The sequence below is a fragment of the Vanacampus margaritifer genome, chromosome 17, assembly GCF_051991255.1.
Source record: "Vanacampus margaritifer isolate UIUO_Vmar chromosome 17, RoL_Vmar_1.0, whole genome shotgun sequence".
NCBI lineage: Eukaryota > Metazoa > Chordata > Actinopteri > Syngnathiformes > Syngnathidae > Vanacampus > Vanacampus margaritifer.
Window position 1 is genome coordinate 6,085,001 of NC_135448.1, and position 20,850 is coordinate 6,105,850.

Genomic DNA, 20,850 nt, shown 5'->3' on the forward strand with positions numbered 1-20,850 from the left:
GTCGCTGGCAGTACCCAACGCTTCAAAGTGCGAAGGCTTAACATTATATGGTTAAAGCCATTACTATCTTCTTATTTGAAAACCCGACAGAAAAGTATTGGCACAAACATCCGAGCAGTAGGCCACGTGTATTTCTCGTAAGTTTCTGAGTTTTTTTCTCGCAAATCTGCCCCTTTATAAACTAACATATTTACGAGTTTTTTTCTCCGTCAAATTTGCGAGTTTTTTCTCTCTCTGAATATTGCCCCCGCCGCCTAAAAATATATATATTCATAAGTGGCCCTAATACGCCGTTGTAAGTTAGACCTTTGCAATGGTATTGTGTTTTTTTTTTTGTGTGCCTGTAAACTCCATTAGGGCAGTTAAACAAAGCACAAAATGCACCTGCCGTTTTTAAAAAATGCCTGCAAGCTTCAAAGAGTACAGTTACACTTTCAACACTAGTCACTAGCATTAAAAATTGCAGTGATGGCTACATTCTTTGGTAGCCATTTTTTTCTTGCTTATTAAGTTACCACTGTATAACTATTGAAAGGTGCAAGCGGCAATGAACAAGCCCTCACACCCCCTTTTTCATAGAAAATCCTCAAAAAGATGATGCAACTTAAGCAAAAATGTGTATATGTATAAATATGTACAGTATATTCTTCAATAGCTACCTTCTTCAGCATGAGCACCCCAATGGCAGCCTGGGCAGTGAAGAGGATGGCGTTTATCATCGTGATTACACCGACAGCGACATTTTGTTTGAGAGCAGTCATGCTCACGATCCATCCACTGAGACAACGTTGAGAAGACAGAAGATTTACTTTTTGGGGTTAAAATTAAGATGAATATTTTTATATTACAAATTTTTAAAAAATTAACTCATTCACTCCCAGTCATTTTCACTGACTGAAGCAACCCTTTTTGCTCCCGGCTGTTTTACTGGATTTTGACTGATTTTGCAAGGTCCACAGAATATTGTGTTCCATCGCTATAAAAACATGGAACCTACCAAAAGAAAGATTAGTCTCTTCTTTCATCAGGAAAAGAAAAGTCTATTTGTATCTGTTTCTGTTTTGCAGCAATTAGAATTAGAATACAGACGCTCCCCACCTTACGAACGAGTTACGTTCCGGACGATCGTTCGTAAGGTGAATTTGTTCGTAAGTTGCTTCAGTGCTATATTTTGTATTATAATTTATGTTTAAAGCCTATATAAGTATATTGAAGGTTTATATAAGTATGTTTAAGGCTTGTACAAGTAACCTGCATTGGTTTGTACTGAAAAAAACTTTTAATAAAATGGAGAGAATACGTACAGTACTGTACTGTACTACATATGTTAGAGAGAGAGAGCGAGAGACACACACAGTATGTACATGTACGTAATAAGATAAATAAAATGAAGTTTAACTTACTTTTGGAAGATGTACTCGATGCTTAAGGAGATGATGGAGGAGGAGGAAGAGGAGGATTTTATATCATGAGAGATTCTTCGTCGTCGCTGGAATCGGCTTGAAAAGTTATTTCCTCCTTCATGGGGACCGGCGTTTCTTCCTCCTCCTCCTCGACACGTTGCTCAGCCTCCAATGAGCTCTCACAGCGCCAAGCGTCGGTATTAGCGGCGGAAAGAAGCACTACGCGCAATACAAAATCTAACTTACAGCATCTCTTTCCGAACATTTTTCGACATACTGTACGCGCAGACATGTTCGTATGTACCGTTGTTCGTAACTCGAATGTTCGTAAGTAGGGGAGCGTCTGTATAGCTAAGTTTCATCATTATTCACAAACCTGTTTAAAACAGTAGGGAAAAGAGCTTTTTGCAACATGGCCTAGGTTGATCTCTTATACTCTGCTGCCGCCTGCTGGCTGTTTCTGTAATAACTACCATTTCTTTAAGTGACTAAAAGAAAATTTAAATAAAAAATTATAAATAAATATGGTTTTGGGACATGGTCATATTTAAAATAGAATGTATTTATACGTTTTGGGGAGCAAATGAGTTAAGGACAGTCATTAACCATACTGCTCAGAGCCATTACCTGAACCCCCATCCAGGGATGCCAATGGTCATGATGACATAAACAACCACTTGGGCAAAAAAAACAAAGAAGAAAACAAAGAAGTTGAAGGAGCTGTCACTCCTAGAGGGACACAGAAAGTAAAGGTTTTAAAAGCAACAAATATGTGTTAACTTGCAGTAACTATTGCAGGAGTGTAAACCCACAACATTGCTTGCTTTCATGGTACAAATTATTAACCGAGTTTGATTATCTCTTGGGTGACAATGACGTTACACGGCCCTTCAAAGAGGTTAAAAAACTACAAAAATTTCGACAATTTATTATAATCCATTACCCAAACGAAACATTCCCCAAATAAGCACCTGAAGGCTTTGTACGCAGGCCGATACCAGCAGACGAAGGAGCATGGTGTGAAGAGAAGCGCCCAGAGAATGGCAAGACCAAGACCAACACCGACTGTAGTGTCGATGCAGAACATGGCCAGTGAGGAGACAAGATTGAAGAGCAAAGTTCCACTGCCAACTGCATATCAACAACAGCAACAAAGAGAAGAAATGACCAGAAACACAAAAATATTGGTCAGTAAATTTGCACATTTTGAGCAAGTTTTTTGCAAAAAGATTTTGCTGGCTAGCTGCCACATTCATTAGCATCAACTAGCGGGTTTACTGTTTTACATTGCATTACCTTCTTTTTTCATAAGTGAGGCATTTTACTCGCTAGCAGACTTACCAATTGTGTTACCACTAAAACATCAGAAACTCACATAACCAAAAGTAATACATGATGGTGACGGTTCGCTGGAAGCGCTGGCTAATCTCCACATTGATGTCCTGATAGAAGCAAGGGCCAACAGGACAGAACGAAGGCAGAGGAGGCCAGTTATTCTGACGAGCTAAAGGGGAGCACAAAAATGGAACCAACAGTTATTTCCCAAATTAAAGTTTCCCTGGGACGAGGGAACATGCTTCAGAGATGGCAGGTTTCAGATTTCAGAACAGTTTCCCACAGACTATACTGTATATGGACTGTATATTAATATTTGGAAGCAGCCACATTATCTTCATTGTTACTGGATTATATCAATGACAGACCAAAATTGCCAAAATTATAAATAAATAAATAAATACAAGTGAACATAGAAAATATAATTAAAAAATTAAACACAAAAATAAATGTGGAAATAAATACAAATATAGTTTTGGTCCTCCATATACAGTGCTGCGCAAAAGTTTGTGAACCCAGCACGGATGGTCAGGTTTTTGGTAAAAAATAAATAAATAAAATAGCCAGGGTTGGGGAACCCAGGTCCAGAAGAATAAACCCTGAAACAGTTTTCAGCCACAGGTGCTGAAAATAACCTTATAAAATGTTTAGTTATACCCCAATCTACAATGCTGACATTGAAAATAATGGACTTGAACAAAACTAATGATAATATTGTCATTCATTATTTCACAAAAAATGTTGATTTAAGAAAAACTCAGATTTCAAGGGGGCAAACGTATGTGAACCTATTCAGTTAATAGGACATTGCACCTCCTTTGATGTGATAACTTCATCCAAATGCTTTCTTTAGTCACTTATCAGTCTTTCGCATCTACTTTGGGGGATTTTTGCCCACTCTTCCTTGCAAAACGCAGCCAATGAGTAGTTGGATAAGATGTCTAGCATAAACTGCCTGCTTCAGGTCTTGGTTGTATTGCTGGAATGCTTTGGATCATTATCATGTTGCATGATTCATCTTCTGCCAACCTTTAACTTCAAAGGAAGACTTCAGGTTATGTTCCATCATTTTAAAATTTTTCTCAGAATTCATGAAACATTTTCACTACCCTGCTTCACTGTAGGGTGAAGGTTCTTTTGCTGGTATGCAGTGTTGACTTTTCACCAAACATGACTGTTTTAGTTGTGAGCAAACAGTTCAATTTTGGACTCATCTGTCCACTGAAGGGACTTCCAAAAAGCTTCAGGTTTGTCCAGGTACTCTCTGGCAAAGTTGAGATGATCAGCTTTGATCTTTTTTGTGGGCAGAGGCTTCTACCTAGCAAGCCTTCCATGAAAGCCTTGTCGATTGACACGTGTCCCAGATGCAGCAAAAGAGACGCAAATCCCTTTTTACCTGAATTAGAATTTTTCTTGTGGTCCTTGCTGATATTTTTAGAAGGTCGTCACCTTTTAGGCAGGGTTGTAGTAATTTTCAGTGCTCTCCAGTTGTAGATGATCTGCCTCACAGTGGAATGATGAAGCTCAATTTTTTTTTTAGATGACTTTATAGCTTTCCCGAGTGCTGTGACTACCCACTCTCTGAGGTCCTCTGAGATTTCCCCTCAGCATGACTGTGACCTGTATGGGTTTACCTGGGTAGGACTAGAGTGATGTGGTTTTGTCTCTGTTTCAACCAGTGATGCACAATTTCTTCACTAAACCTTTCTCATTTCATTGGTCCATTTAAGTGGTTAATGTAGGTACCAATTTGTCCTATTTGATCCTACTTGACTGCTTCTTTTAAGCAATTCAGCCCAGGGTTCACTTACCTTTGCACCTACATGAATGACCAAAAACTTTTTAATTTAGTCTTGACTAAATAATTGATAAAAAAAAGAAGAAGAAAAAAAAAAGAACAATACATTGAATTGATAAGCTTACATCTGTTATTTCATCTAAAATATAATGGTCCATATTGAACAACAAAATCTGGTTGAAAATCCAAATTGCTCAAGAGGTCACAAACTTTTGAGCAGGACTGTATATCCCTACAACATCAATAAATAAATCTCATTCTTCATTAGGTGTGTGAAACCCCCCTTGAACCCCTCACTATCTTACAGGCTCCAGGCCCCAAGCTGTGCGACTGCAGCTCTCGCTCTCTCCTCTCCAGCTCCTGGGCTTTCCTCTCGAGTTCCTCTTGCTTTTTCATCAGCTCTGTCGTGGTAGCATTTACCGCAGTCTGACAGATAAAACAAAATATTTTTTACCTCATTCACTCAGCCATTTTCACTGAAGCAACCCCCTTTGCTCCCGGCTGTTTTACTGGTTTTGACTGATTTTGCAAGGCCCACAGAATATTGTGTTCTATTGCTATAAAAACATGGAACCTACCTAAAAACAGATTAGTCTCTTCTTTCATTAGGAAAAAAAAGTATATTTCTATCTGTTTCCGTTTTGCAGAAATTAGCATTAGAATATAGCTCAATTTCACCACTATTCACAAATCTGTTTAAACAGTGAAGAAAAGAGCTTTTTGCAACATGGCCCTGGTTGATCTCTTATACTCTGCAGCCACCTGCTGGCCATTTTTGTAGTAACTACCATTGCTTCAAGCAATCTCTTCAGCGCCGAGGCTGCATCAAAGCCATCTGTATGCTCTAGCAGAAAAAAACATTTTAACTCTTTGACTGCCAGACGTTTTCAGAAAAGGGATGCCGTCAGTGCCAGCCGATTTAAGCATTTTGACTGATCTTTCAAGGTCCACAGAAAATTTTGTGTTTGGACTATGGAAACACACATACTACCAAATGAAAGATTGGACTCTCATCTTTCATCAGAAATCATCTACCTTATTCCGTTTTTCAGTAATCAACAATAGAAAATTGTTAGTTTCACCCAAATGCTGTTTTGAAACAAAAAACGGAGAAATCAAGCTTTTTGTGAAACAATATTATTTCATGCACTCTAGTGAATTTGAGACATTTTTTTTCCATGAATGATGCCACAAACACCTAAACAGTGCTTTACTTCTGTAAAACACTACCACCAACAATGAAAAAGTGTATTTTGATAGCAAAACACGTTTATTTACATTCAACAGTGTAACAATTTGACAAAACTATTTGGCAAACTATTACTACTACAAATGTGTGCAACCGTGGTACTTTTTACAATTGTGTGGATGTTTCAAATACAGTTTTTCATTTTGTAACACTCCCCTGCGTGCAAGGCGACGCAGCAGGATTTGCACAACAGATTAGTTTCACTGCGATGGCCCCTTAGCGTGCAGACGCTACACTTTTTTGCTGGCTTTTTTTCCCGGCTTTTTTTCCCGGGGAATAGCAAGTATATACGCCAGTGTGTGTTTGGCCATGTTGCCATCAAATCTACTCTCAGGATCATGATACAGTGACATTACGGTGGTGTTACGTCTGGCTTCAGTCAGTTCCTATACCGGGTGGTTGATCCATCTTATCCGCTCCATTCATGATGGCATCGTAGTCCATAACCAGTGTCTTCTCCGTGATCAGACTGTACTCACTCCTCCGATGAATATGCATTGGACTCGGGGGACTCTTCGTCGTTCGATTGAACGTCCGCCTGAGCGTGTTCGGTTGTGCTCCGCGTTTTCCGGCGTTAGCATCGCTAGCTGGTGAGGCTTTATGACGTGATCATAGCCGCCGCGTCAACGCTTCCAACTTCGGCGTCAACCTCGGAGTCACCATCATCATCATCGTCGTCGTCATCAATGTGCTCTTTAGCATTGGTCGATGCTTTTCGTCTTTGAAAAAAATGCTCAAGCGTGAGCTGCTTGCAACCGGTCGCCATTTTCGCTTTCTCAGCCATTCTCCCCTCAACACTCTAGCTCCGCCTCACGTCTTCTACTGACGCCTACCCAATCTTGTCCAAAGAGAGTCATCGCTGCCATCTAGGGGCCAAAAATAGGCATTATACTAACTAGATCTGCTTGATACTTTCAGCACAGCTGGCCAAGGCTTTCCTCCACCAGTTTCCCAAAAAAAAAAAAACTTGGTGAACGTCTTTTAACGTCTTTGCCGCTCCTCCGTAGGTTTTTACTAAACGTCATTTAACGTTTTTGGCAGTAAAAGAGTTAAAAAAACATTAAAAACGTATAAATACATCTTTGGGAGCATGGTAATATTTAAAATAGAACGTATTTATACGCTTTGGGTAGCAAATTAGTTTAAAATGCTTTCTTATGTTGTTTTTGTGAAGTTCACAAGAGGTGAGTGTCAATTCTACCTGGTTGTTAAGGGAGTTGTAGGAGCCATAGTTGCGAGGCTCTGTGGGTGTTGTCCGGCTGGGTGGGGTCTGTGCCGGTACAGATGGAGCAGAGGGAGTAGAGGGAGAGGTGGCTTCATATGGAGGCGGAGGCTAAAACACAAAAAGGTCAAGCAAGAAGTAATACTCTCTGCTTATTCAAATGTGGCACAGGGTTGTTTGAGCATTCTGACGGTCAAGCCCTTCAAAACATTGTCATGAAATCTGACAATAAGAACATTCACGTCTTGCTATAATGAGGAAGATATCTGTCCTCTTAAACCTAGCAATAATATCTCGATACACGTGGAATGAAACAATTAACCAATAAATCATACCATTTCAAATAGCTGGCATTAGTTTCAAACTAATTTTTGTTATGTTGTGTATCAAGTTTATTTTTTATTATTAAAAACGTATCAAACAATAACAGAAGGGTGTGTGTTTTCATAACGCCAACAGAGCAGTTATGATTTTAACCTCTGCAATAAATGTCTGCCTGTTTCCTGTCTGTTCCAGTGTTTGCTCATTCCATCACCTGACGGGAAACAAGCAGAGACCCCCACAGTTTCTAAGCAACACGCTTAAAAAGGAATGCAAAAGGGTAATATGGTATATGCATCATTTTCAGAAATAAAAATCCACAGGTAGGTCTTATGACTTCTCTCTGTTTGTACAACTACATATCAATGGGAAAGGTCTGGAAAAATTAGCAGGGGTAGAGGGGATAAATCTTGGCCAGTCTAATGATGCACCTACTGCTTCCATTCAGTGCGAGATAGGTAGCCTTATTACTGCAGCCAGAGCAAATTACCAGATTATGTTGTGTTTACAATGTTGGCAATCCACATTCCTTATCTAAGAGATAAGGTTGGCATATACTCACAGAGACCAATCAATGGACAATCTAATGAGATACATTACAAGAGCTGAATCAATAACACCGTCTTAACATAGAAAATAAATGATTATTTTTGGCACTGTCAAAACAATAATAATTTACTGTACAAAGCAATTACTGTATTGTAGTGGAGTGTACACTGAATTGTACTAGTGTTTTCTAATGTGCTGTATCTTTTTTTTTACCTTATTCAAAGGAGGGGGATATAAGAAATATCCATCATTGCAGTTTCATTGCCAACTATAATGACAATAGTAAACATGACATTCGATTGTGGAAGTCTACCAAATGTGGCGGTTGGTGAGTGTACTTTATGTACTGTACTATGTAAAAGGGCCTCTAGTAAATGGTAGGGCAGATAAACGTAGTTTAAAGTATTTCGCACACAAAAAAATTAATCATTTATACTAGACTTTATGTCCATGTACAAAAATGGACAGAAGACAGAAGACATCAAATTTTGGTGATGATCTTTCTCGAAAAAAGGAGAGAGATACATACCCAAAACACGCTTAGGTTCGCCCTCTCATTTGAATAAAATTTCGACCTGACAACAGCGTCTGCAGCATGAAATAAATAAATGTGAAAGCAGAGTGTTTTTATTTATTGATTGATATTTAATTATATGTATACATTTATTTTTGTATTTATTTCGACATTTATTTTTCTATTTTTATTTTTTGAATCTCATTTTTAAAAATGTTATTTAAGAATGTATTATTTTTAATTCTATTTGTATTATTTTGTACTTATTTTTATTATTACATTTTTTATATCTGTTTTTTTATTTTCACTTGTATTCATTTATTTATTTATTTAGTCATTTATTTTTGGCTGTTTTGGTCCTCCATACAACAATGCCTTCCATTTCAGCAGCCAAACCTGAACTTGCACTCTCAGATGAATCCACCAAAGATAAGAAATCTCCAGCAACAATTTCTCCGATGTCATCAATTCTACTTCCTCCTCCTCTCTCTACCTATGCACATTGTTAAGTACACAGTACAGTACTTATTGTGGTGCTTGTTAACATAATTCCCCAATGGAACTAAAAGTTGAGGGGGGTGTTCAGGTGGTTTTTTGTGTGACAGACTACTGGTTGACAGTATTTTTTAATGACTTCCAAATGCAATTAAAGACTGAAATTTTATTTACAAAAAAAATTGCGTACAAATTGATTCTCAGAACCCATTGTGTTCATATCTTGGGGACCTGCTGTATTCAACTTTGTTTTATTAGCTTAGCTTTAGCTGGAAGCTTCAATATGCTAAATATTAAGCTAATATGATGCATCGTACCTCAACTGTGCCCTCAAATGGGTTGTACAGGTCCAAAGTGGCATAGCCGGTGTTGCTGCTGTGTTGGGTCACTGCCGGATCCTGACAACAAAAAATACTTAATTAGAACATTAACCGAATCTCTGTCCTATGATGTCTTTGTGTGTTTATTGCTAACAGAAGCTACAAGTGGGTCAAAGCTTGAAGAGGACACACATTCTAGAAAAGAAACCACATGGTCTCACATGATGAGCGACAACACGCCAGCTATTACTTGCCACCCACTTTAGTGACAATTTTTTTTATTAATAATACAGTTACATGAGCTTTTTAACATCACATCACTCACCTGGAAAGGGTTGTGGTCGTCCATTGGCTCAGGAAAGCTGGTGTATTTTGACATAATAATAAGAAAAAAATATACCTCACGTTAAGTGCCAACACCACTTGCTGCGAATGTAAACGTCACTGTCGATAGAGGAATGCAGTTAGCGTCTTTGAAAGGAAAAACACAGGCCATCCAGAGCTAGCCTCCCATTTGCATCGCAATTTCAACGAAACGCCACACACGCACACACAGAAGCTTTAGGTGTATTTCTTTTTCGGGCAGCGGATCATATCCGTTAGATATCTGTACAAGACAGCAGAAACCAGTGAGCAGGAAGTATGAGACAAAGTCATGGTCATGTGACCACTGCGGTGGAAAAAAAGACGGACAGATCCAAGGGGCGTGGCCACATCTCCCTGTGAAATATTTTTGTTTTATCACATATTTTACATGATAAATTGTAGCTCAACATTCACGCAGCTCTGTAATCTTTTTTTTAATTAATTTTTTAACAGTCTGTCAAAATGTGTTAATACAATACAAAGATACTTAAATGAACAAAATACATAAACAAAAATAACAATAAATCGCCAAAAACAAAACGAAAACAGCAGCAAAAAAAAAAAGAAAGGAAAAAAAGCATGATATGAATTTAATTTGATTTATTTGTATCAGGGACAGTACATATTAACAAACATTTCAGTAAATATACCATAATTAGCCAAAACGGTAGACAGATAGTAAATGTTACCCTAGTAAAATAAAAATAAAATACACAACAATAACAATTTCGTGTAAAAATTCACGAAAATACTATTAAAATGTTGAAATTACATTTTCATAACAAAAGCAATACATTTACTAAAATGTACATTAAAACCCTGGAGAACCCACGGGGTCAAATTTGGCCCATATAAATTCTGCTACTCAAATAACAAAGACCTTTTTTTTCTTTTACAAATTTAACTTCAAAAGTCCAGAGTGCCACTTCTGACCCCTGCATGGGGCCATCTAGTGGATGAATATTGCACTTACATGAGCCAGAGTGGTGGTGACAAGATGGCTAGCAACATGCTGTTTTGTTGAGCTGGAAATCAATCCAAACAAAACCATCTTCTCAGTAAACCATCAGATTGTAAAATTGTGTTTTTTAGTTAATCTATTTCATATCATGTTGCAGAATGCCTAGGAGTATGTTATATATATTTTTTTTTTGATAAATTAGCAACTCTGAGGTAGTTCAAAAAACAAGGGTTAAAATTGAAAAAACATATATTTTGGTGTTCAGTGAACTTATAGCAGTCATTTAATGTGTAATTCATAATTTTCCAAAGAAGAAAAGGGTTCTTATACAGGAAGCATTAGTGTTGACATTTTTGATTATCAATTAACCATCTTTTTTTCGAACTTGTAATGTGTTTAGATTTCTGATGTAAACAGGAGTGAGATTCCACTCGGTAGCAGCTCAGACAGAGAAAGCAGTTTGACCAAAAGCACTTTTCCTAATCAAATCAAAATTGAATAAATTGAAGTTATTAATGTGAGAGCAGAATTTTAAAGTGCTTTCTTGTTTTTAGCAGCAGATATTGGAAAAAAAAATACAGATCGAATTCTTTCATTAATTTACATCTGCGAATACATAAATTTTTAATAAATATACGATTAATTCAATAGTAAAGTGGATCCCCAGTGTTCGCAAATAGGGAAAATCTGCATATAATTTACACCCATTGAAATGAAATGCATTTTTTTTAACCCAGAGATTTTTTCCCCCCTAAAAAATGCTAATAAACCGAGTCTGCGATTTTCACAAAAAAACGGGAAAATAATTTTTCTTCATTGTATAACGTAAGTTTGTTCTTGACCAGTTAGCACAGCAGCTAACACAACAAGTAGCTGTAGGCTACTCGTGAGCAAAAAATAACATTAGCATTGATTTGCCAACGTGTTACTTTGTGTGGCTGTATTTTATGGTATTTATTTAATGTCTATTTTTATACATGCAGTCCTGGCATCCTCAGTTTCTTAATGGGGATCTCTGAAAGGCACTAACACGTGTAGTAGCATGTTTAAAGTCAGAGGCATTATTGTCAGTGACATAATAGCTCTTAATAACTCCAGGTGGTAAGTAAGATTTTGAAATATATTTAAAAAGTATATGTAAATATTTCTAAAACATCTATATATAAGTTCATAAAATGAAGTCAGTAGGCTATTCAATTTCAGTGTCCTAATAATCCAGTATCTCCCCCATACCAGAATGGTTAGACAGCACTTGTCATATGTCACCTAGAATCACCTGTCAATCACTTGAAAAACTTTATTTAAAAGTCAATTAATTATTTCTTTTTGAGAACGGAGCTTTAGTATGAGATCCCAAAAGATGACACTTTGTGTTGACAATAATTCCTGTGTGCGCAAATCTTTATTTATTTATTAGTTATATATTTTTTATTTCCAAATAGTTCAAGAGACCACATCAATACAAATAAAGTTTCGAAGTTTAATAAATCAGACAACGATGGCACAGCACTTTTTTTTTTCTTCAATCAGAAATGCATTGCGCTGGTTAGGGGGTCATTTGCTGAAAAAAATATTTCACATGGGGTACATCACTTTAAAAAAAAAAAAAAAAAAAAAGGTGAACCACTGTTTTAGATTAGAGCAATATATTTTCTTTATTTTGCAGACACATGCACCTTGACTGGGCTTACAGTAGATGTCGCTCTTACGCGATTTTGGAAGAATATATATTAAACCACTACAGTACATGTATACTCCTTCACTTTCACCAGAAAATGTAATTAGCTGTAATCGCTCTTTACAAATCATTGAAATCAGCATAATCGAGGTACAATATTATTTAACAATACATTCCATCTTCAATAAATAGCCTGAAATGGTGTAAAGATTACTTGTTTCTAATATTTGTTGTACTTGGGATGGGCAAGTAACAAAACAGCTTTGAGAAAAAAAATAATAGGCAAACGTGAGTGCAGAATTGTTGCTACAAATCTTGTAGTGGCTCACATTAGATTTTGCAGGTTATTATAGTCCAAAATGCAACATATTTCATTTAACCAGCGGGTAATTGCATAATCATTGTAATCCATGCACTATTCACCTACAAGTCACATGGGGTCACATGGGTGAGGGCAGTCATGTGATGAAGTCACATATGTATCCATCCTGCAGTTACATTCCTCATACTCTTTGATAATGGTATATACCTATAGAATGCTTTTGTTTGCAACATTCTTGATTTTTTTGTTTTGTTTTGTTTTTTCAAGAACCTTTTGCCTTGCCATGCAAATGCTAAGCAGAAAAAAATACGAGTTAGAGACATTCTCATTGAACACATAAAAATATGGACGGTTTTTTTTTTTGTATCTGAAATAAGGCATTGCCTTTCCAAGCAATCTGCAAACAATTTGCAGAGAAGACCCACCCACACCACATATTTAAGACGCCAAGGACAAGTGATCCAATGTACTGGATTACTTTACTTTTTGAAGATTGTACGCCTAAAAGATGATCCAAATTTTCCATGCCAGGAAATGTACTAAATAACACATAGTTTTTCATTTTTAGGCAATCAAATTTAATAATACAAGAAAAGCATCCAGGATCCAATACCACCAAAGAAACATTGACTTTATGTAGCTCTTTGAAATGGCAAGTTGTACTTGATAAGGCTCAAAATGGTTAATGCTCAACTTAATTAGGTTAAGTAGTTTAAACTAGTGATGAGGAGAAAATGAGACAGCCAACATTCATTAAATGGCTTTGATTTGATTGAGTAAAAATGCTCAAATAGGTACCCTGCTTAACTCTTAGGTATAAAGTAAAAATAAATAAATACATTTAAAAAAATACAAATAAAAAAGTGGGGCCCGTTCAGTAAAGCAGTTTATCTCTCATCCATTTATTTTTAAAATGGTGAAGAAGTGATCAATTCACTGGCTGTACTAGAATGCTGAATCCCAACAATGTACACAGTAAAAAAACATTCTCTGACAAAAATGGACAAAAAAATTAGGTGACCTGACCATTACGCTGAAATAAGCAAATAGTTCTCACCAAAGGTAATGGTCTTGAGGTCAGAGTTGAATTTCTTCCATACCAACCCAATTAACCACTCGAATTTGGGACAGTCATGCTTGCACAGAAAAGGGCCGTCCCAAATTGTCTCCAAGGGATTTAGAAGCATAAAAATTGATTAATTACTACAATTCACAGGGATTTACAGTATCATAAAAAAGTGAGCTCATCCTTCACATTTCTGCAGATGGACAACACGGAAGAGATGACACTTAGACACAATAAAAAAGTAGTCAGTCTACAGCTTATACCATCCATCCATCCATTTTCTTGACCGCTTGTCCTCACAAGGGTCGCGGAAGCCTATCCCAGCTGGCTTCCGGCAGTAAGTGGGGTACACTCTGAACTGGTTGCCACCCAATCGCAGGGCACACAGAGACGAACAATCATCAAACTCACAATTCAGACAATTCAGAGTGTTCAATTAACCTGCCATGCATGTCTTTGGAATGTGGGAGAAAACCGGAGCACCCGGAGAAAACCCATACAAGCATGGGGAGAACATGCAAACTCCACCCAGGAAGGCCGAAGCCCGAACTCGATCTCACGTCCTCTGGACTGGGAGGCGGATGTGCTAACCAGTCAGCCACCATGCCACCGCTACAGCTTATACAACAATGTAAATGTATCATTTATTGAATCCCCTAGCAACAAAAGTGAGTACACCCCTAACGGAAAATTGAGCACAGGTCGTCCTTTTTCTCCGCGGTGTCATGTGCCTCATTAGTTTTGCAAAGTCTCAAAATTGAATAGGGAGCAGGTGTGTTAAAGTGGGTATTACAACTTTACACACTCACTCAAAGATCAACATAGCACCTCATGGCAAAGAACTCTCTACATAAACCTGGCCAAGGTTTGGAGAAGATTTCCAATACCTTGAAGTGAGCTGCAGCACCGTGGCCAAGACTAACTATCACACTGTAAAAAAAAAAAAGAAGGAAAAAAACGGTAATTTTCTGGCAGCTGGGGCGCCATATACTGTTGTAATATAATGTTATATTACATACAATATTGTTAAAATTACAGTTTAAAACTACTGTACTGTAAAAAAGTTATTTTCTGTTATTTCACAGTATTTTTCTGGTGCCCAGATGCCGGAAAGTTACAGTTTTTTTACAGTGTATATTTCATTAGATGTCCTTTCAAAATAAATGTTAATACAATGAATGCTACCATCTATAGAAAATCACAGAAATCTTTTCACTTTCAAAAAATTGTAAATTCACAAAGAAATTGTGGTAAAATTACAAAAAAGAAATACTGTTAATTTATCAGTAAATATATATATTTTTTCCTTTTTTTCAGGGTTTTAAAGTTGAATTTTACATTTTATTCCATTAGATAATAGACAAATATTTGTGAAATTATGATACATTTGTGAACATATTTTAACAATCAATATATGTATTTCTAATGATTTTTTTTTTGTAAAAGAGCAGAAATATTGTATGATTTTACAGTTACAGTGATTTCATGTTATTTTTAAAATACTTATTTTTTAAACTGTAAAATTCTGTCATATTACAGTTTTGTTTTTGTTTTTGTTTTTCACAGTGCAGTTTAACAGGACAGGTTCCACTCAGAACAGGCCAACGAAGTGGAAAAGAAGAAGACTAAGGAAGTATTAGTGGAATCATGTCGTGCGGTCTGATGAGATCTAGATAAACTTATTTGGTTGTCACGAGTGTGTGAGGGCAACCAGGTCAGGAGCACAAAGACAAATGTTTCTTGCCTACAGTCAAGCACTGGGGTGTGCTGTGCTTTTGATGCCTCCATCCAATTAATGTTCAGTGCAGCCATTGAGTTTACGAACCATGGCATATTTTTTTTGTCTGCTTTGGCCTACTTATCAGCTTCAATTCTTGCACTTGTACAGCCTTTTGTGCTGGTATGTTTATCAGTGGACTCCTGCAACTCTGCTTTAACATTCATGATTGTTTCAGATGGCCCCAAATCAAAACCACAGCATTCCAAAGCTGACCGTGCTACACGCGAGGCCCCATTACATCACTGCTAGAGGAATGAACTGGCACCCCAGTTGTGTGGGGGAAAATAACCCGGTTAATAAGGAGGGACCGAATGGTTTCAAATTCTCCTCTGTGGATAACAACCTTTAGTCAAGGGGTGTCATTTAGTCAGATTTAATATGTGACTGCCAATTTTTTTATTTTTTTATTGAGCAAACAGCGAAGAACTTTCCATCCACCCCGGAGCGCAGTAAAATATCTGTGGTTTTTCCTCACACAATGATGTGTGCTTCAGAGTGGCTGTTGAGAAAACCTCCAACTGGACACATAAAATATACATTCGGGCTGAGGACTCATACATTCACTTATTGAGGTCATTGAGAATACAACATTTATGTTAGCATTGTGTGCATAAACTGGAAAGAGCGTCACAGGACCACTTGTCTGCACACTTTTTTTAAATCTGGAAAATCCATAGCTCTACCCTTCTCAAGAAAAGTCTGACAGTCCCTTTTATTTTTTTACAGCATGACAAACGATTAGTGTTAAGTTTTTGGTTGGTGAACTGAAGGCCCTGGAGACACTGAATACCAAATCCATCATCACACTTGAAAATGTAAAAAAAAAAAAAAAAGTCAAATAGGGAGCTGTACTTTGCATCACTCCAAATTATTCCCCATGCAGATTCCCTCTTTATGTAAGTTGTGGTTTTGGCTAATACCTTTTTGTCTGTTTTTTCACCCTCCACCATGCTGAAAGGAGCTTCTTTTTTTTCTTTTCTTTTTTTAAGGTAAATTCATTTTCAAACAATCACATTCCTCACAGAGAATAAAAAAATATATGACTGTGTACTGTTATATTGTCTGTCTGAATATGTTACTTTAGTGTCTGTGTTGCTGAAAGTGTTCTGGAACTGCAACATATATCTAATTTAGCGTTAGGGGTAAGTTAGCTGGCTAAGCTATGGCACCATTGTATTTGAAAAGGACTCATCAATCTATAAAATAAAAACACTCCTAATAGTTTTGAAAATAAAAGTGTAATATTTCATTTTTTATACATGGAGAATCCATTCAGGTTTGGTAGTAACTACTGCACAGAAAAAAAAACGTATTTTACAGGAAAAAACAATTTGTGAAAAAAATACAGCTCCTCATGCTGAGAGTTTTCTAAATAATTAAAAATAATATCGAACAACAATTAACTCATTGTTAAATGTACCTATAGCTGATGCAAAGATTCATAAAATGCCGATCCCCACTTGGCATTCTCAATAATTTGGAATAAGAAGGAACTAATGAATCCAAGCAAATTCCTGATTTACGCAATTCAATTCAATATTAAGTAAAATTTTCTGCATGTGGAGCTTGATCTGACCAAGATTGGCCTCTCTCAGAGGACAAAAGGAAGGGCAAGGCAAATATGAACCATGCATGAGTCACAAATGGAGAATATCGTATGACAGTCTTTCCATTTCCTTATTCCTTTTCATAAACTCTGGTGCAGACAACATCCCCGGCAATCATCGTCTAGAAAAAGAAAGAAAAACGGTTTAACCACGAAGCCATGCTGGCAGCATTTATCAACAAAATGATTTACCAGTATCAGCTCTCCGTCATTAGTCAACTCTCGAGTCCAGGCTGTTTTAGGTCCCTCGCCTTTCTGTAATGTCTGTTCACAGCTAATCTTGTTCTCTGATTCCCATGTAGGAAAACTCTTCATGAAAAAGACAGAAATACAAAAGTGGTTTAGGCTCATTTAACATAAAAACTAGGGCTGAAAGAGTTTGAAAAATTATCAAATTTTCTTTCTGGACCTGGATTTGGCACCTCTGTTGGCCAATAGTTTTCTGACTGGATTCGGGTTCGAATTTCCCACCCTCTTTCTGCGGATGTGACGTCATGTGCACATTGTGTACGTGAAGAAAGGGGCGTGTAGTTTCATTTTTTGTTCACATGTGGCAGTACTGATTTGAAAATACATTTTCTGCATTCAGCAGCAGTTTATCTACCTCAAATAGAATAGTTAACTTATTAAACACTTTGTTGCAGTCTTTTAAGCATTCACTATGACAACTTCACGAAATTCTGCCTGTTTTTGTTTTGTGGCATTGTATTTTATGTTGCTTTGTACAAAGCTGTCCTCTTTTTGTAAAGCGCTTTTTAAGTTAAAAAGCGCTGTTTGTGAAAAGCGCTATAGAAATAAAGCTTACTTACTTACTTACTTACTCACTTACTTACAAGTGTGGCGTAAATATTATATAGAGGCTATATAAACAAATAAATGAATAAAATATACGTATGTATAAAATATAAAGCCTATCCACTGACCCAATAAAGCAAAGATTTTAGTTTAGTTTTTTTAATTGCATCGTTGATTTAAGTTTGGTTTATTGTCAGAGATGGCAAATCCAGGTCCAGAACGTAAAACGTTTGGCTTTAGCCCTTCATGCTAGCTAGCTAGCTAGCTCCCTAGCAGGTAAACAAGCACCCAGGGAGCTAGCTAGCTGCTAGCACCTAGGGCTAAAGCCAAATTGTGGCAGTGTTTTTACTTTCTGGGCCTGGATTTGCCAACTCTGTTAATTGTTCAGCGCTAACAAAAACTAAAGTTGTTCTAATCAGAGGCTTGGTTCCTCCCAGCCCAGTATTAAATGAAGACCAGAACGTCTACTAAACTACAATGACTTCCTTATGTTTTTTCTTCTCTGTTCAAGTGTTGGCCATTTCCCACTAAGGTAAGAATACGTGCTGTGATGCTGAATGATAAATACCGTGCAGGGGCGTCCATCTACTGTGGTCTCATTGAAAGATTGACCCACAGTAAAGGAGACATGGGTAGTGCGGATGCTGGTGGATGTTTTAATGGACAGACATTCCCCCTGCTGGGTGATTTCCACTGCAGGACTAGAGGCTGCCGCCACAGCAATTTTCCTCACAAACACATTCACACCTGTGCATAAAGGAACAAAGATGTCAGGTCAAAAAGGCAGCTGTGCTTTGCATCACTCCAAATACCGGTTCCAAGCGATTTCCTGTCTTTTTGCAGTTTGTGGTTTTGGCTAATGCAGTGTTACATTACTGCCGTGTGTTAGGAAAGTGATCCAAATACATCATCAATTACATACAACAGTCAGGACTGTAATAACATTTTGTTGTTGTTTTGGACTTGACTCGGACTCCTTGGCATTTGACTCAGACTTGTCTCGGACTCGACCATTGGATTCACAAAATATTTTTAGCGACTCAAACAAGTCCAACTAGTCCAAGTTAGCGTTTAGGAGCCAAAGTAATAACACAACCACCGGTCACCAGATTGACTAGTGACTTTTTTGGGGGGGGAACAGACATGAAGGAGGAGCACTTCCTCTAATCCACTTGAAGCAACCCCTGTGCATTTATGGTATTACTATGCTAAGGTAAATATTATATATTGATATTTTTATAATATGTTGTTGTTTTTCGTTTTTTTTTTCCCCCTCCTAGGGTTTTTGTTGTTGTTGTTGTTGTTTTGTTTTTTCAAGGTTTTTTTTCTAGTAAAGACCTAATTCCGCATGCCGGTGACTTTTGTATGCTGCCATTTTATGAAGCAATTTTAGGACATGACACATTGAGAAGCATCCGATAATGAATTCATGATAGTAAGAGCATTAACACTTCTAGATCTAATGATGTAAAATAAAGATGTTAATACATTTAGAGAGAGGTCCAACCTCGATTGAAAAGGTAATTAACAACATACTTTCTGTGCTCCAGTCTGCTCATGCCATTAAGGGAAGCACAGCACCCGCATGCCGCATTAGATTTGGCTCGGGGAGGCCCCGGGCCATGCAGGCAAGTCTGTGTCTCATAGCTGCTGACTGGCTGTAGGGGCCCATGTTGAGGCTCAGTTCCGTTTACGCTGACTCTAATTACATCCGCATGAGGAGTACCCTGCTTCAGATGAATCTAACATTCCTCCACAGTTTGTTTGCCTTTTGATTTTGAATGAATGCCATTAGTTGGCCCCTTCCTGATCTCTCATGTGCAGTTCTACCAAACAAACAGGTTTGGCTTTTAATTTGATTTAAAAAGAAAAAACAAAAGAGTGGTTAGGTAAATGCTAAATTTAGAGACAATTTGCACAATAACCAACTCATTAACTAATCTTCATATCTTGTTATCTCAAGAAACTTCTTATATAGGCCAGGACTATAACCAACTGCTGATAAGTGATAGTTTACATTTAAAGTGGGACACATGTGAAACTGTCAGATGACAGTGGCAAAGAAAGATTCCAGTATTAACTCAATATTGACAGTGTCATTGACTGTATTTAGAGTATTTAGTATAGTTGTAGACATGCAGTCACAGTATTATGTCCCATCAGAGTTCTCAATGTTTAATAACAGTCTTACATAGATGGATGGCTGAATATGCCTAAATAAATTATTACATACATTGTATGTATTTAATAAAGTCAAGAATGAAACATTTACATGTAACATAACAATATCTAGTTTAGAAAGTTTTCTTACCGACTTTAAATGAATTGTTACTCACCTAGGGCTTTCAAGAGCTCCTCAAAACTTTCCGAAGACTTCATTTTCCATTTTCCAGAGAAGTCCGGGATTTTCTTCTCCATCTTAACGATCTGTGTGAATGGTTTATTTCTGCACAAGATCTGCGTGTGTCTACGTGTGTGTGTCGCTGTTAACCAGGTCGACGAAGTCCACTCATCTGTCTTGCATCTGCGTCTCTTTTCTATTGGCTAATAGCTCGCCTGGATGTGAAGAAGCTCCAGCCAATAAGAAGTCAAGAGCAAGAAGGGCTTTGCTGCTACCACCCCGCATCAGCGAGATGAGACATTTGGATACGAGATGGAAAAAAAAAATCTGCCAAACAGGTAGCGTTCTACAATAAAGAAAGTGTTGTCGCCAAGTGCCGTGAAACATGCAATAATAATAATAAGATTTTTTTTTTTAAGTGAAATTAGAGAGCCCAGAAGGGAGTTCATCACTTGACAGCAACCAGCAGAGGGCGCAAATGTGTTACGGCCAAATTTTAATGCCAAAATAGGCTGTTCAAAGTAGTCAGTGGGCCAAAACTGAAACAGACCGTTAAGAAGGATACCTTTGGCTACCAGCCCATTCGGTATTACTCTTAACATATGTTATAGCTAGTTTATCATCTTTTAAAATACTTTTTTTGTGCCACTTTATCACTGCATTTATGGCAAAGGTGGGTGCCAGGGCCAGCAAGGCCTTCTCTGCTGGCCTATTATCTGAAGCACTGAC

At 37.4% G+C, this 20,850-nt stretch overlaps 2 protein-coding genes across 2 annotated transcripts in view; both read right to left on the reverse strand.

Moving 5' to 3' along the window:
* The window catches only part of scamp3 (secretory carrier membrane protein 3), a 12,452-nt gene extending 2,566 nt beyond the window's left edge, over positions 1–9,886 (reverse strand). Inside the window, exons 1-8 of the mRNA XM_077549487.1 lie at positions 9,532–9,886; positions 9,204–9,284; positions 6,987–7,118; positions 4,842–4,962; positions 2,779–2,907; positions 2,375–2,534; positions 2,031–2,132; positions 660–777 (exon numbers count right to left, since the gene is read on the reverse strand). Coding sequence (XP_077405613.1) covers positions 660–777; positions 2,031–2,132; positions 2,375–2,534; positions 2,779–2,907; positions 4,842–4,962; positions 6,987–7,118; positions 9,204–9,284; positions 9,532–9,585 — 897 coding nt within the window. The 5' untranslated portion in view covers positions 9,586–9,886. The remainder of the gene's footprint in view (positions 1–659; positions 778–2,030; positions 2,133–2,374; positions 2,535–2,778; positions 2,908–4,841; positions 4,963–6,986; positions 7,119–9,203; positions 9,285–9,531) is intronic.
* Positions 9,887–16,601: 6,715 nt separating this feature from the next.
* Positions 16,602–20,283, reverse strand: crabp2b (cellular retinoic acid binding protein 2, b). The gene is made up of 4 exons (XM_077548781.1): positions 20,117–20,283; positions 18,349–18,527; positions 17,178–17,294; positions 16,602–17,107 (listed from the first exon to the last, which is right to left on the reverse strand). The coding sequence occupies exons 1-4, from the start codon at positions 20,196–20,198 to the stop codon at positions 17,057–17,059; spliced, it is 429 nt and encodes a 142-aa protein (XP_077404907.1). The 5' UTR covers positions 20,199–20,283; the 3' UTR covers positions 16,602–17,056.
* Between the last annotated feature and the right edge of the window lie 567 nt (positions 20,284–20,850).